The sequence below is a fragment of the Sycon ciliatum genome, chromosome 12 (genome assembly GCF_964019385.1).
Source record: "Sycon ciliatum chromosome 12, ocSycCili1.1, whole genome shotgun sequence".
Lineage (NCBI taxonomy): Eukaryota > Metazoa > Porifera > Calcarea > Leucosolenida > Sycettidae > Sycon > Sycon ciliatum.
The window spans coordinates 15046976-15064430 of record NC_088654.1 but is presented as its reverse complement, the minus strand read 5'-3'; the positions used below and the strand labels follow the sequence as shown (position 1 = coordinate 15064430).

Below are 17455 nucleotides of genomic sequence, written 5' to 3'. Positions count from 1 at the left end.
TATCTATCTATCTATCTAGACAGTCGTCTAAAGTCCAAGTAATACAAATATTACACAGCAATGAATCAAACAAGTCTCTTTCCGCTGGTACTCCGAGTTTCGTGTGAAAACACTTCATGAGACAGCATGACCAAGACTAACAATCACTAGAATATATACGGAGGGTCTTGAGAGGAGAGGGCAGAGGTGATGGGGGTACATTTCAAAGTTTATCAAAATTTTGTTCAGGATTTTCTTTTATCTTCATTGATTGGTGCTTCACCATTGGGTCATATGGATCCCGGTGCTGTGCTTCATGCCTCCTTTCAAGCTTTCTTTTCTGATTTGGGAGTGAATAAAGTCGTCATAATAATAATAATTTGGAAAGGATTGGGAGAACTTCAAATTCAAATGATCAGCCGGCCGGGAAGTGAACTGCCTGAAAAGAGAAAAAACGCCAGACCCAGCCTGGTCCCATAGCTCAGTGGTTAGAGCATTGCTCATGACAAGCAGGGTCCCAGGTTCGAGTCCTGGTGGGTCTGGCGTTTTTTCTCTTTTCAGGCAGTTCACTTCCCCGACTGATCATTTGAATAATAATAATAATAATAATAATAATGATATTAACTGGTTTGAGGGAAAGAGACAAACGGGAAAAGTCTGAAGAAAAAATTGACTGTCACCACCAGGACTCGAACCAGGGACCCTCGCTTGTAGCCAGCGATGCTCTAACCACTGAGCTATGGTGTAGTCGTCACCCCAGCAGAGACCGTTCAACGTTTTCTTCAGACTTCGTATATATAATAATGATAATAATACTTGTGAAAAGAAGAAGGTCAAAATGTTACGAGTTATGACTAACTGTCCACCAACGTAACCAGATCTTATACAGTCAACGAGTGCGACCAAATTCTTCCTTTTCACAATAATTTAATTGGCTCACCATCCGAGTTAAATTAAGTATACAATAAATGAGGAGGCCGAGGCTTTATGACCAATAATAACTATTATAAAAACCGAGGTCCCCCGAGGTTTTTATAATTAGTTTTTATTGGTCATAAACCCAAGGCCTCCTCATTTATTGTATTTAGCATCAACCAGTAAAAAGTACTACTCAATCTCCAACAACAAAATTTGTGGACAGCTGTTATTTGTGTTTTTATTTATTTATTTATTCAACATCTCCTGGCCCGTCCGAAGACTGCCAATAAACATGAGAGGTCAGGTGATAGCCAACCACGGCAAGCTAAAAGGGGAAAAAAAAAGAAAAAAAAGAAAGATGCTGTCAGAGAGGGAAAGGAGATAGGGAGAGAAAAAGAAAGGGAGGCACATTAATAATACATGGGATCACTTCGGATGAGACAGTGTGGAAAGCTGGACTGTGAATTTCCTGATATCCTGGCATGTCTTAATGCTAGTAGGCAGGTTAGACCAAAGGGAGTATGCTGAGAAGAAAGGGGATTTCAAAAACAGAGAGGAACTAGCTCGGGGCAGTGATAAGACATTGCGTGTTGGTCTAGTGGTAACGTTTTTTTATGACAACTCGTGTGCTGGACGACCAAAATTTGTTGTCATTGGTTTAATTTCTTTTACTTTTCATAGGCTATCAGATCATTTTCCTTATTCGGTCTATTTATACCCAGTATCTCAGAGTTACAGAAGAAACGCTTTTCGTCCCTCTCAAGTCTGTGTAACCAGTATCTATACGAGATTGTGGTCTGTCTCCATGGTTACCGGTGTTCTTTTCATAACTTTAGCCACTTCCCCTTGTTAGACCTTATCTGGACGGCCCATTCTTGAATACTCCAACAGCAGCCAAGGGAGCTAGCTCTCTTGGTTATGCGGACTGGGTCCGATCCTAAAAAGCTGTTTTTATAAACCGTTTTGATGAACTGTTTTTATTGGATAGGATATGATCATGTTGAATAAACGAGGTTTGTGTCAATTGGAGATTGACTTGGAGTTTTTACAAGTTGATTCTAAATAATAATAATCATAATAACACAGATACGCGTACAACATGCACAGCCGTGCTATACATGCTTCCGCTGCTGTTCTCTAGCTCTGTCCAACACATGTACATGTTTGTCAATATCTGGCAGTTGTGGCGACTTCTTCAGATTATCTGCCGCCATCCATTGCGATCCGCAGCAAACTGTCTTAGGTCGTCCAGATGGCTTCGGCTCGAGAGGCCCGGCTTGCCTTTGCTGAGCAGGTCGTGGCTCAGGGTGCCGCCCAGCGACGATCTGGGCCAGCCCTTGTACCCACGTTGCTGTGGAGTGATACCTAAATCTGATAGCTATGCAAACCCGAACCTGATAGCTATGAAAAATATATGTGCCAAAAACAGATTTAAACCAGGCCCGAAAGTACCTTTGTCGGAGTGCTCAAACTGACAAGTCAGTGAGCGCTGCATAACGCAAAGAACAAGGGCACTACCCCACATGAGAGAGTTCAACTGCTACAAGAGCAGGAGCGAAGTACTCAATCTGCGGACAGAAATGTCTCGTCCTTTGTGGACTCAACGAGAGAGCTTGGAAGCTCAGGGCCCTACGCTATGCCTTTATGCTTTTTTGCCTAGCTCATCGTACATGTTATTCGAACTGATGGAAATGTTTTTTCCGCTGATTGGCCACATTATTGTATTGCAAAAACGTTTCAATCAGTTTGAATAATGTATTAGGCAAAAGTAATTTTGCAGCATTTATTGCAGATTGCTATTTTTTAATTTCATCCACTTTCGGTTTGCTCCTCCTTTTCTTTTAATCTCCTTATACTGTAAATCAACAAAATTTTAATTTATTTTTGTCCGATGAGAAACTTTGGCCGATCTCGAAACGAAACTTTTCGCCGTATTACGGAGGATTAGCAAGACGAAATACGCGTACGCGTTCGCAAACATTTTTCAGTTCGCGAACTGGATTGCGAACATTCGCATTTTTGGTTCGGAAAAGTAGTCGAAACATGAATCGCGGATTCGTGCCAGGGCAGTCATAAATTTACCACGCTGTACTGTCTGTACACAATGTACGTCGTGTCAACGTATTGCATGTGCGAATTCTGTTTGCTAATCCTTCTCCTAACGCGAATTCCGTCACTGAGTTCGACTTTCCTTGGAGAGCGAACGCGAACGCGAATTTCGTCTTGCTAATCCTCCGTATTAAACTTTGGCCTATTGGAGTTTTCAAAAAGAAATCGATCGGTATTTTTTGCTCTCACATGCATCCATTGCTCAATTATGAATCATTAGCCTCTATGACAAACTTTGGCCTGCGTTTACTTTGGCCGGTTGGTACCAAGCGGCGAAATCAGCCAAATAAAATCGCCAGCGAAAATTATTTAAAATCTTGTAGGACGCATCCCGCAGCTTAATAAGTAAAAAAATGGTTGTGAGCAACACTGGCTCACACTCATATGACTGCTTTTCACCAGAAAAATATTACAATTAATTAGTTGATTTTTATACACAAGAGAGAGTTTGGAAGCTTTGTCACAACTCCGAGTTTCACGTATCTCTACGATCATCAGGCAACTGATGGATCAAAAACGGGCAGCCAGAACATAAGGGGGAGCAAGGTGGGAAATTCCGAGGGGTGTCATAGGCGACGCGTATCAAAGCGCAAGAGTCAGGTGCAGGCGTGAATTTGCCAAGTCTTCAGACTTGGGGCTATGCAGCAGTAGTTCCGGCATGAATGATATAGAATAGAGCTGGGGGCAAATGCCAAATCCACACATGCCCACACCACAACACAAACATACACCCACACTCTCTCCCTTTTCTCACATACACATACACTCACACGCGCGTCCGCACACACATTCTCGAAATCTCTCTCTCTCTCTCTCTCACACACACACACACACATTCATTCTCTATATCTCACACATGCACATGCACACACACATTCATTCTCTATATCACACACACACACACACACACACACACACACACACACACACACGCATCCTCCAAATCTCACACACACATTCTCTAAATCTTACATACACACACACACATTCTCCAAATCTCACACAAACATTCTGTCTCTCTCTCTCTCTCTCACACACACACACATACACACACACGGCCACAATACTCATCCTTTCATTCTCACACCTACCGCACACATACTTGCACCCGCACTTATCCAATCACCCACACGCACTCTCTTTCTCACGAATGCACACAAACACACACACACACACATGCGCGCTCGCACTCACACACACTCACACACACACACACACACACACACACACACACACACACACACACACACTTGGCAGCGGGACTACCAGCTAGATTCACTTGACCTTGCGCGCAAAGTTACAGAGGTAGAACTTGTTTTCATGACGGCACGTGGACACAAGCTCTGACCTCTTGTTGAGGGAGCGGGTCTTGTCGGCCCAGGCAATCTCCAGCTTCTCGGCCAGACACAGGTTGCAGCGCTTCGAGATGTTAGAGTATGGTGCGGCTCTCCTCACAACGGACCTCCTGATACTGTAAGGTTTGTTTTCATCCTTCAGTCTCCAGATGTGTCTGGACAGTCTCGTTGAGGTCTCGTGCTTCTTGTGGCGAATAGTATGTTGATGACCATTGAATCGTGTCTTGAATGTCCCTTCGGTTAATCCAGTGTACTCCTTCATGTCGCTGTCGGTTACATGTGCCCTGTACACAATGCTCGATGCTAGACAGTTTCCTTCCAAGGGGCAATCATTTTTGACACGGCAGTTGCAGGTTCTCACATCCTTGGTCTTATTCTGGTGGTCGCTGCGGAGGATACTATTGTTGTGTTGCTTGATGATGGTGGCGACATTTGGCATGCAACTGTAACTGAACTTTAGCGTGTTCCGGTTAAATATCTTGTATAATTTGCAACCCTTGTGGAAGTGCTTGCTGACGAGTTGCAGGAATCGCTGACCGATGTTCGTGGACACATTCTTACTGAACGGTGGGTTAAACCATGTGATATTCCGGTGTCTCTTCCTTAGTCTCTTCCTTTTCCCACTCTTCCGTTCCTCCAAGAACTGGACGGTCTCATTGTACCCGCTGTCTCTGAGCGCATTGTTGTACATTTGAGATGCGTCCTGGAATGTCTCCTCATCCGTTGATATGTCCGTTAGTCGTCGGCTGATGGAAGAGGGCAAGTTCTGGATGATAATTGGTGGGTGGTTGGATTTGTGATGGACATACAGTGGCCGGTCGTTGGGTTTCCGATATGGACGGTATTTGCCAGTGCGTAGGTTCAGCGTGATGTCTAGGAAGTCGACTGATTTCAGGTTTGCCTGGATGGTAATTTTTAGTCCTAGGCTGTTGAAAACTTTGGTCATGTCCTTTCTGATCCTGTCCACTTCCGGTCCCGATACGTTCCGGAACACTGCCAGCCCATCGTCGCGGTATGATTTTAATACAGTAATCGGGTTTTCTGGCCTTTTTGTAGTAATACATTGACCTGTTGAGCCAATGAGGTAGGCCGAATCCATTGTTGCCTGTGGATCACATTACATAACTTTACAGTCTCCTAAATTACGTATCCTGTCAGACGGCAAAAGAGACTGCAGATTTAGTTTTCTGCGCGTCGACGGGATGTCTGTCCTGACGTTCTCTGGGACCGGCGCTAACTCTGCCGATCACGGGCGTTCTGGAGTCGACGGGATGTCTGTCCTGACGTTTCCTGGTACCGGCGGAGACTCTGCCGATCACGGGCGTTCTGGAGTCGACGAGATCTTTCTTCCGACGTTTCCTGTGACCGGCGCTGAATCGCCCGTTCACGCTTATTTTGGAGACGACGGGATCTGTTGCATCCCATCATCTATTCGGCAACTAACGTCCATTCTAAATTCATTTTCTCCTCGTCTCCCTATTTTTTTCCAAATCTCCCTCTACACCAGGGAGTCGTATACAGAGTCAGACGAATATTGTGGCCAGCTGTTTGTACGGGACGGTACCGGACAGATACGGGAGCCAGTATATATTGTGGCCAGCTGTTATGTACAATCCTGTAGAGTCTTTGTAGTAGTATTCTTTTATTTTCCATCGGAAGCCTCAACAGTGATGAACGCAACTCTTAAGAGGGCTGATAACAGAGTAGAGGGGTGTGGGGTGAGAACAAATAATAATAAGGGATATTTAAACTAAACTAAACTGATACTTGGAACAATAAAGCAGCAGTAAGCATTGTAGTCACAGATACGGGACAGATACGGGACAGATACGGGATAGCTCCAGGCGTGACACAAACACACAAACAAACAAACACCAAATTAAAGCTGTGTGGACCCTGGCTAGCGCCAGGCGTTACTGAAGTAACGTCTTCTGCAAAGTTACGGGAATAAATGAGAAAATGAGGCCGAACCTCTCTGTCTGTACAAATGTGCATGTACATGTGCATGCAAGTTTTTGAGCTCCGCCTTTCCGGTGCTTTCCAAGATCATCTTCAGTCGTTTTGCATACCATGAGTGAGACCATGAGTGAGAATGAAGAAGTAGACCTTGCTACAATGTCATATGACAATATCCGTGACCTTGCAAGATCCAAGAAGGTGCTCCAAGAAGGTCAATCGAAGCTGAGCCGACAAGAACTTGTGGCGATCCTGCGGACTAATGGAATCGGGACCAACGCAAGCTCTGCCCCAGTAAGTTGTGCTAGCTGTATTTCACTGCATGACTCCCTAGCAAACTTTACAAAGGCCCTTGAAGGCATGGTTATGAAGATGGCTGGTTTCATGGAGATGAAGTCCACCATCGAGCACATACAGCAGGAAATTGCAACGATGAAAAACGAAGGGCAGCAGGAGGGCGCGAAGACGCAAAGCACAGCTAACGTTAGGAACCGTCAGTACGCTACCGTAGCGCAGTCTGCTCCAGCCCCAGCCTGTGAACCCAAACCGTACTCCCACAAACATGTACAGCATCAGTCTATGCAAACTGCCACCGACACCCAGCAGACCAAGCAAACCGACAAACCCGCTCGTATGAGTACTGGCAGCACTGAAGATTCGAACTCGTCCTGGCAAACCCAAGGTCCACGACGCCCAAACCGCCCACGTGCATCAGGTGGGTCATCTTCACATCCCGGCACGAGTGTTACTGGCAGTACTGAACTACATGTACGTTCATCTGTCACATCGAAGTATGTGAAGGAGGTGACTGTAACAGCAGCCCCAGGTGTTCTAAGTGGAGTAGAACGCAAGCGCCTTGCAGTGCTGCATGTAGGAAATGTTGAAGTTGGCTGTGAGGCGCAATCTATTGTCAGGTACTGTGCAGATCGTAACATTGACATCATCCGCTGTTCAATTGCCACAAATAGTTATTTCGGCACAGCATACGCAAAAGTTACCATTCCGGCTGATGTCCTCAACACCGTACTCACGCCTGCGTTTTGGCCTGCCACCATCGGCCACACAGTCAGAAAGTGGCGCTTCCATGACGAGGCGTCCATGCCGACGAAGGAACAAAGTACTGAAGATTAACCATGGCTAGTAGTAGTAAAATGAACCCAGGCGCAACCCCGTTCTACCCTGGATGTATACGGACACTGTCCTTGAATATTTGCAGTCTACGTAATAAACTTACTGACTTGTCCCAATTGATATCGGACACAAAAACTGACATTGCTGCTGTATGTGAAACGTGGCTTAACAACTCCGTTCCGTCGATGGAGATGTCAATCGCAAACTATACTTTATTTCGGCTTGACAGGCGCGACAAACCCGGAGGTGGTGTATGTTTGTACGTTTATAACTCACTGTTTAGTCACCTACGTCCCGACTTAACAGCCGATGGCGTTGAATGCATTTGGGTAGAGATCAAAGCTCACCCACAACCTCTTCTTGTCGGGTGTATTTACCGCCCACCGAGTCAGTCACTAGCTTACTGGCAGACTTTCGAGGCCATGTTACACAAGGCATCGGGAGAAGCCAAGAATATTCTGCTTTGTGGTGACTTTAATGTTGATCTGGTCAGTCAATCTCCCACATCCCAGCATGCTTCCTTGCATGACATCACAACCAGCTTAGGCCTGCATCGACTTGTAAAATCTCCAACACGCATAACGCTGCAAGGGAGCTGCACTCTATTAGATCATGTCTATAGTACAGCTCAAATCATATCCCCGCCTGATGTGTGTCCAGTTCCGTTCACCGACCACTGTGCTATTGCAACCAAGATTTGTGTTAAACCAGTGCCGACAGCATTGCCTTCTCAGCGACTTTATCGAAACTTCAAGAGAATGGACTTGGCATCACTTCGTATGGATATATCTTGCGCCAACCTCTGTGAACTTCGTTGGTCCTGCGATGACATGTGGCAACAGTGGCTGACTAAGGTTGTACCCATTCTTGATACACATGCTCCATTGCGCCACGCGTCTTCCCGACCAAGACAGCATTCACCATGGGTCAATGAACATTAGTTCCTGTTGATACGACGACGTAACCGCGCTCATCGGAAATGGCTGCAATCTAAGTGCCAGACTGATTACGATGCGTGTAAAGAAGCCAGGCGTATCGTGACTCGTATGAACCGTGAATTGAAGACGAATATTTTTTCAGTCTAAGTTCACCAGTGTTCAAGGTAATCCCAGGAAAACGTGGAAGGTTTTGAACGAGTTATCCGGAAGACCACGTGTTCAATCCGTTCCACAATGCTCTGCAAGCAACATTGGGTGTGTATTTGCTGATGTTTTCAGTGATCAACAACGAGCACCTGAACTGTGTCTTCCACAGGGCCCAGTGGGACCTAAGGGTCTTACATCCTTCAGTTCGGTGTCAATAGGCTGTGTGCGTAAACTGTTGGGTTCCTTGGACACCAGCAAAGCGACAGGCAGTGATGGAATACCCGCATTTCTTCTGAAGTCCTGCGCTGATTTGCTAGCTCCTTCCTTAACATTGATACTTAATGCGTCTCTTGCTGTTGGTTCTGTGCCGGACGGCATGAAGTTGGCACATGTCACGCCGGTATTCAAGGCTGGAAATCCTCAAGATCAGGGAAATTATCGCCCTGTGTCTCTCCTGCCAATTGTGTCGAAGCTGTTAGAACGAATTGTCCATAGACAACTATCCTCATTTCTGGACAAGGAGAATTTGTACCCTCCCTGTCAGTTTGGCTTTAGACGTCAACATTCAACGGAAGACGCTCTAGTTTTCGTCACGGACACGTTTGTTCGCGCTCGCGATGCCGGACAAATTACTGGTGCTGTGCTCGTGGATATGTCCAAAGCATTTGACAAGGTCAGGCACCAAGTGCTCATTAATGATTTGTTTGAGCTTGGCATATCTGGTTCAGCATTAGTTTGGTTTGCCGACTATTTGTCCAATCGTCGCCAAATAGTGCACATTGCTGAGAACTATAGCCCTCCTTTCCCCTGCATTTGTGGCGTTCCCCAGGGCTCTGTTCTTGGTCCGCTGCTTTTTGTACTCTATGTTCGTTCGATCCAGTCCATTATCTCCGAGTTTTGTGTGAAAGTTATTCAATTTGCTGACGATATTCTATTGTATGTTTGCGGTACGCAGAAGAATGCGCTTAGCAACTCCCTGTCTGCAGCTGTCTCAGCCATTAGTACCTGGCTGTCAAACCGCAATTTAATTCCAAATGCTCGGAAGACACAAGTGCTCTTCCTGTCTACGCCACATATTACTGACCACCAATTTGCAGTCTACTGCCATGGAGTGCAGCTCAAGCAAGTGACATGTGCAAAGTACCTTGGAATACATTTGGACCAGGATCTTTCTTGGAGCACTCAAGTTGATTCTTTGGTCTCCAAACTAGCCAGTAAAATTGGTATTCTGTTCCGAAATCGACACAATATTCCGCTGACTTGCCGAGAAACCTTCGTAAAGTGCCTAGTGTTGCCAGATTTTCTATATGCATCAAATTGTTTTTCTGCTGGCCTTTCCTTAACCCAGTTAGGTAGGCTTGAACGAATGCTAAAGCGAGCTTTGCGTTCAGTGTACGATACTGGTTTTTGTAGCCCATCAAGCCCTTTATTTGCGAGACTTGGTCTAGATCGTTTGGCAACCATGTATTGCAAGAAATTACTGTATCTGACGTGGCGCTGTTTGGAAGGCCGCTGTAGTGTCACATTAAGTCAAATGTTCGAGCGTTTAAATAATGGTCTTGCAACGCGCAGCCTTGTATCACGCACTCTTAAGTTGCCCATGCTCAGAACTGCCTTTGTCCGTCATGGCGCTTCCTTCCAATGTGCTAAGCTGTGGAATGATTTGCACCCTCTAGCTCGCTGTGTGGATAACTCCGCCCGTTTTAAGAAACTGTTACCCCAATGCCTTGCTTTTTCACGCTAGTAATTATGACTTTCAGCTATGCACAATGCGAACATGATCACCTATCCAATACCGGTAGTCTATTATTATATTAATTATTCATATCTTTTTGCATCTTTCCATCGAGTGGGTCTATTGTTATTAGGCAATTGTCTGTTATAGTCACCACTATAAATAAAAATCCAATCCAATCCAATCCAACCTGATAGCCATGAACAATAATCTAACTATGTATTATTTTTGTAAGTTTGAAGGCAACTTTCATGCAATGATCCTTTCCTTTCTCCGTCATTTTCTTCACCACTGCCACTGTAGTAGTTGTAGTAGAATTTATTATTTTACTAGGGAACTCCCAACATGCTTTATCTTTTTACTGGGAACCCTAGGCACAGCATTTCTAAGCTACACGTACGTGCAAAGCAGTATCATGGAAACTAAGAATGGCCGTGATGTGACGGCGGTGAGGTGCGGTGTGGTGAGTGGGTTGATGGTGTGCATGCCCATGGGCATTTCGCGTTGCTACTTGCTATGCTGTGGTCTGCCAATGTCGCACCTGGCTTCCAGCACTCTCATGTCTCAACCATTAGCGGTCCTTTACATCATCCACAGGTTAGTGTTTCACAACGTTTTGCACTTGATATTCTTGCTTAGCCACAATCTTCGCGCCTCTTGCGCGCTGGGATTATGCTTACCCCTTTGGGTACTAAAGTGTTATTTTCACTGTCGTTAATAGCCATTCTATGATATGCGCCTTCACTGATGAGAGTTATAATTATACTCGGAAAATCGGCATGAAGGAATTCAGTACCAACGGACGTGCAGATTTGCTGATTGTGTGCTTGGGCTAGGTGTTGAGGTCGGCTGGAGAGTGCAGTGCTTGAGTGGCTGTTGATGAAAAATCTGTACATGGCCAAGTGTTGCTGCTTTTTCTATTTTTTGTCAGAGCGTAGAGGATTCACTTGCCAAGGCAATAAGGCATTCACTATCTCTGCCTCCTTCCGTCTCATATTTGGAATTCTTCACACTCTCATAATACTCTTATAATTTAGTATGTTGAAGTGGTTTTGACATGTAGCAAGGCATCATGATTGCTCATGCCACTATTTCTTGGATGGAATGGTGCCTGGTTCAAGGCCTCGTGGTCTCCGCGTCACAATTGGTTCACCTACATCAATGAATGGACCAAATAATCTTACAATTCCCTCGCTCTCTCTCGTTGCTGCTGATAGTGATAGGTATAGACAGCTTGTTTACCAGAGTACAGTAGTCTGTTTTCAGGAGTGCAAGAAAGGACTCGAATAGAGAGCCAAGGATACATTTATGGGAAAGAAAAAATAGCAAGGAACTACAAGTCACGCTATAATGTCCACTAACACCACCAGTTACTTAATAAACAGCTCATGCGATAACATTGCACGACACCTAAAGACGGTACTGACGTTCTACAACTAACTGGCTAACAGTTATCACGTGATCTGATTGTTTAGTAACTTGAGGTGTTAGTGGACATTATAGTGTAACTTGTAGTTCCTTGGTCGTTTTCCTTTCTTTAAGTTAGGTTTTTCTTCTTCTTTCCTGTTCTTGTGATTCTACTACCGGGTTTCCCCTTCATTCTAACTCAAGTGCAGTTTAGCGTGTATTGGCTTGTGATTTCCTTTCTTCTGTTTGCTTGGCATTTTATCGCTCCACAGGTACCCTCAGTCTCAGGTGCTCTCACATTTGTGCAATTGTTGATTTTGGTCCTGAATTGTCCTCCCTGTTGCTTTGCTACCGTCCTCCTCCTTCCTCCACCTTTTTTTTTCTTAATTGGCCTCATTATGGCATTCGCTTCCATGTAATTGGGCTTGTAGCCCGTGTGTACTTGCGAATTCAAATAAAAATATACATACATACATACATACTGCCTAATGATACACATGGCGCCCCTACGACCATAATGGTCATGGGTTATACATGATAATTTTCTTTCTTCCCATCAGACAGGTTTCATAACCAAAGAGGCAAAAACAAATTAATCCTGGGTTTCCTTTCTTTCCTTTGTCTTTCCTTTGTTTTAATTTGTGAGAGATTGGGCAATTCACTTTACCAGAAAAGAAGGCTACATATGCCTGTTTGATCTTGAGAAGAAGAATATAATACACCAACAGCCAACCAACTCCTGGTGTCCAACCACTATTACTACTAAGTAATGTAACGGTACAAGTAACACTTACAGGCGCTGCAACCTTCTGCTAGTCACAAATAAGTTCACGGGTAAAGTACTCAGCTTCGTGCCTGACAGATCCCTGAACAACAGCAGACAAAGGGCAAGGTGAAATATCTTTTATTACTCGCTTCGGAAATATTCATATCGTCCATGTGTCTCAATCAGAAAAGTGAAATATGGGATTTAGAGGCTATCCAAACCAAATGCTATTTACATGAAAGAAACCTTTGGAGTGAGATATTTTAAGAAGTTCCGTTCAAAACGTATTATCGAATGCACAAAAAGTACAGATTTACGAAGTTCTACTGAGAGTCAGGAGAATGAAGTTGAAGACACCACTGCAGCTATACTTATCGTTGAAAAATATGGTGGTAAAGACACACCTGGCAATATGGCGGTAAACACACGCCTGCCCACACACCCTCTCTAAGCTGCAAAGTTCTGGCACATAGCTCTCCTTCTCTCTGTGTGTTTACCGCCATATTGCCAGGTGTGTCTTTACCACCATATTATCAACTACTGGGAGTCAAGTACATGTACAGTAAATCAATACAATGTTGAAAATCATTTAACCCGCACAAAAGGGGTGGTGGGTGTTGCCCAAAATACGAAAATGTTTTTTAACAATCATTCTGCAACTGTCCGTGGCCCGATAGGCACTAGTAATTCCTGGCTACTCTACATGTGTGAGTTGTGCATCCACCCATCCACCCATGGCGGTTTTGAGGACTATTGTATATGAGCCGTCATACTGTTGCATAGGAGCCATCCATAAGCCAGGAGGCCCAGTGTCCATGAGTGCAAAAGCGAATGTCATAAATTATTAGTGAGTGCATAGGAGTCATCCCAACACCAGCAGTCCACGAGCCAGGAACCTACAGTTTTCAAGCACCAAAATGGCCCCCATATTCCACACACGGCAGGCCAGGATATTTTAATTTCACGGTTCGGGTGAGACTCGGCTGGAAGCCGGGTTTTCCGCATCCGTAGGAACGCCACCACCCTTCAAGGATCAAGGCGCAGATGCAGCTCCTAAAGCGGTGGGAGGTGAGTAGATCAGCTCACCAGCAAGTGGTCAAAGACCGAAAATTCCATTCACTGCATCCATGTTTTCCTCGTGCCAGGATATGACGAGCATTTATTATTTAAGTAAAAGTGGGGAGGCTTCTTGCAGTTTCATAAACAGATAAGAGTAGAGCCTACACGCTCTCTTCCATTACCACTGCAATATTTCAACTCATTTCACAATAATCATTCCAACGTTTCCGCAAATTGCCTTCATAAGGTTCACAATGATGTGCAAGCTCCCAAACCAGCATTGATAAAGGCCAAACCCCCTGTCAGTAAGAGGGTGTGGGAAGCAGCCCGAAAAGAGTTCAGCTAAAAGCGCTAACATTGACTATCAGTGGAGGAGACTACAGTAAAAACAAAAACAAAACAAAAACACATTCTTCAGCGCCAAATATCATGAAAATCAGATAATACCGGTAAGCGAGTGGCGATACAAAATGCAGCAATGACCACCCAGCGTTAGTGTTTATCGTCGGAACTAAATCTCTGATCTCCACAGCCCCCCTCATTTTCCTGCAAGCTCTGTCGCCTTCTCGATCCAGGCTCAGAGGAGAGGAAGTTTGCTAACTTCAAGGATGACGTTCTGCCAATTCACAACGGACACCGACCCCGAAGCAAACCATTACCAAAGAGGAGGGCGAGGAGCTTGCAAGACTTCACAGCAACTCGAGTAATATATTCAAGCCCTCTGATAAGAGTAGAAAGCTAGTGGCAATGAAACAAACACTCTATTTGGAGAAGGCGAAGGCACTTCTGTCCGAGACCTCAATGAACTCTTTGTGTTCCCTCTGTTGACACTTCAAAATCGCTCTATTGACACTGCAAAATCGCTCAGTTGACGCTGCAAAATTGCTTATCATTTCCCTCCCTCCCTCCCTCTCTCTCTCTCTCTCTCTCTCTCTCTCTCTCTCCCTCTTTCCCCGTATCTCTCTCCCTTTTGAATTTCGCTTCCATAGAATTGGACACTATTGCCCGTTTGGCCTTGCGAAGTAAAATAAAAATCAACAACGACAACAACAATAACCGACGAGGAGACAACAGTCGTAAAAAAGCAATGAAAAATATCAATTGTGCACTCATAACCATGTATAAACAATTAAAATGAATCAATTCCAGAACGTTTTCGTGTGACCATCATCAGTGGAACATCGTCACATAGAAGGAATCACTAAAACAACCAGTTATATAGCTAGAGTAATATGAAAAGAAGCGTGAGAATGCAGCACAGCTAGCGGTTATGCATAACGCGAGTAGTGTGAACCTTTGCAGTGTATCCGAGAATGGTAGCAGTAGATGAATGTGGCAGCTGTGAGTGCGTGTGAACAAAAGCTGGTGAGTGCGTATTATTTAAAAAGTGTGAGTGCTACAACATTTTCTTTTTGCTTGCATAGAACAGGGTCACGTGTGCGAATATATACAGCTTCCAACACGTGTAACTGCTTAAAGAAACGCGTGTGACAAATAACACTAAACCAGGAATCGTCAAACAACTTACGACAATCCGGACTGGACACCAAATGCTTGTAGATGGCAGACTGAGAAAAATGGAGAAGGCGGAACCAGTAGTGGCAGGTGAAAGTACGGGCGCAGCAGTGAACACGTCAATGAGAAAGAAGCGATGGCATGAGGAGATGGAGATGGAGGATGATGATGGGGATGAACAGGATGGTCAGGAGGAAAGCAAGGGTGAGCAGGAACAGGAAGTGGAGGATGAGAGTGATACTGACTAGGAGGAGTTCGACATCGACAAGAGCAAGTCTGCCATCTACAAGCATTTGCTCTCCAGTCCGGATTGTCGTAAGTGGTTTGACGATTCCTGGTTTAGTGTTATTTGTCACGCGCGTTTCTTTAAGCAGTTGCAGGTGTTGGAAGCTGTATGTATTCGCACACGTGACCCTGTTCTATGGAAGCAAAAAGAAATGTTGTAGCACTCACACTTTTTAAATAATACGCACTCACCAGTTTTTGTTCACACGTACTCACAGCTGCCATATTCATCTACTGCTACCATTCTCAGATACACTGCAAAGGTTCACACTACACGGATTATGCATAACCGCTAGCTGTGCTGCATTCTCACGCTTCTTTTCATATTACTCTAGCTATATAACTGGTTGTTTTAGTGATTCTTACTATGTGACGATGTTCCACTGATGATGGTCAAACGAAAACGTTCTGGAATTGTTTCATTTTAATTGTTTATACATGGTTATGAGTGCACAATTGATATTTTTCATTGCAATTTAACAACAACAATGTACAAGAAAGTTGATATCACAATTACCAGGGGCGTACATAGGGCGGTTCCCGGGATGCCCTGGAACCAGTAAAAAAATTCCATGTGGGTACATGTATACAGAGAATTTGTTGATCCAGGCCCAGCGCTCACATGTGCACGGTGCAAGTGCATGTCTGGCATCCGCCTGACGCCCGATCGAGGACGGTGACTAGCCCAGGTGTGAAAGTAGTGCTGGGACACAGCGTACTGAACTGGGTTCAACAAAGTCTCTACTGTAGTTACATCGCCGGATTCCTCGATCTCAGAGTCAAATTTTCCTTTGGAGTTTGCTTTGACACAGTAATTAGTTGGTCGTGTTTTGACAATGCTTTCGCTTTGTGGAAAAGAAAAAATGAAGCGTCGACATCCAGAGGGCCAGCGCTCTATTCAGAGCTATTTTGAGCTGCAGACAAAGCGTGTAGTCAGTGCTAGTGGCGAAGGTCAAGCGATAGATGAGAATGCAGACGCACCTGACTTGCAAGCGAAGTCTGATCCAACGAGCAGCGTTGAGGAAGAAATCGTCGGCGAAGCTGTAGAGCGACCGTTGTTGGAAGCTGCTGGATCATCCAAAACTAACTTCAATGACATGGGAGTGTGTTGGACGGGATATTCTGAAAGTCGACGTCCACAGCGGAATCCAGTCCCCCGAAATTTGCTGGACACGGAAAAGATTTCCGTCATCGACAATCATTGTGCGCCACTGAAGGCGAAGGATTTCGTTGCCTGTGCGTGTCCAGACGGATGGCAAACAGCGCCACTTTCAACTATCCTTGTTAGAGGAGTTACCCTGGGTAGTCTTTTGACAGGCATGCAATGGTGGCTTCTGCTTGCCCTGTGTGATGTTTGCTCCAGATGATTCGAAACTTAGGCAGCTTTCAAGACCGCATGCAATCGTCATTTTGAACAAAACATCCATAAAACGGGGAAAAATTCTGTCCTTCAAAATCATAAATGCGTAGCAATGACATCATCGTCCAGCAGCTTGTGGATGTTAATTTCACCCAGTCTGAGGAGAATATGCAGAAACTCCGTGGGATACGAAAAACAGCACTTCAATTGTGTGGAATGTTGGTGCATCAGTTGGCATGGGAACCACTCCTGGAGGCGAGCGGCGTACGCCCCTGATTACAGAGTTGGAGAGAAAAGCAAAGCGCGCTTTAAACGAACAGTGCACGGGAATGGATCTTGAACTACTCTATCTATCTATCTATCTATCTATCTATCTATCTATCTATCTATCTATCTATCTATCTATCTACAGGGGGAAGTGGTCCTGTCCGCCGCAAAGAGGGCTCAACAGGGGCTGGGGTTCACTGGAGCTAGTACACAATGGAAGCGGTCCTCACCAAGAAAACACAACCCGTTGCTACTCCGAGTTTCTAGAGTTTTTCAATCGTCAGGCAACTTTTCTAGCTAAAGCAGGTCTGTCAGGTCCACTAAAGATATACACAACCACACAGCAAGGCGCACAGAAAGAAAGCGTGAAGGGTGACGAGGTGCTGCTAGGTGGAGGCAGTGTAAATATTGATATAAATTGGCCTTTATTGTAACAAGCGCTGAATTGAGCGCGTAAATCTGGACTTCATTAGCGCATGCCTGGCGTCAGAGGGTGCAAGGCCGTTACGGTGCGATATTGGCGTGAAT

At 45.0% G+C, this 17455-nt stretch overlaps 1 protein-coding gene and 1 long non-coding RNA gene across 2 annotated transcripts in view; both read right to left on the bottom strand.

Annotated features, from left to right (window-relative positions):
* LOC135828021 (uncharacterized) overlaps nt 1-5460 on the bottom strand; it is a 49434-nt gene extending 43974 nt beyond the window's left edge. The window contains exon 1 of the mRNA XM_065340457.1: nt 4469-5460. Within this exon, the coding sequence (XP_065196529.1) occupies nt 4469-5460 (992 nt within the window). The remainder of the gene's footprint in view (nt 1-4468) is intronic.
* Nucleotides 5461-12466: 7006 nt separating this feature from the next.
* LOC135828807 (uncharacterized) overlaps nt 12467-17455 on the bottom strand; it is a 46872-nt gene continuing 41883 nt past the window's right edge. The window contains exon 3 of the long non-coding RNA XR_010555753.1: nt 12467-12541. This is a non-coding gene — a long non-coding RNA (uncharacterized LOC135828807). The remainder of the gene's footprint in view (nt 12542-17455) is intronic.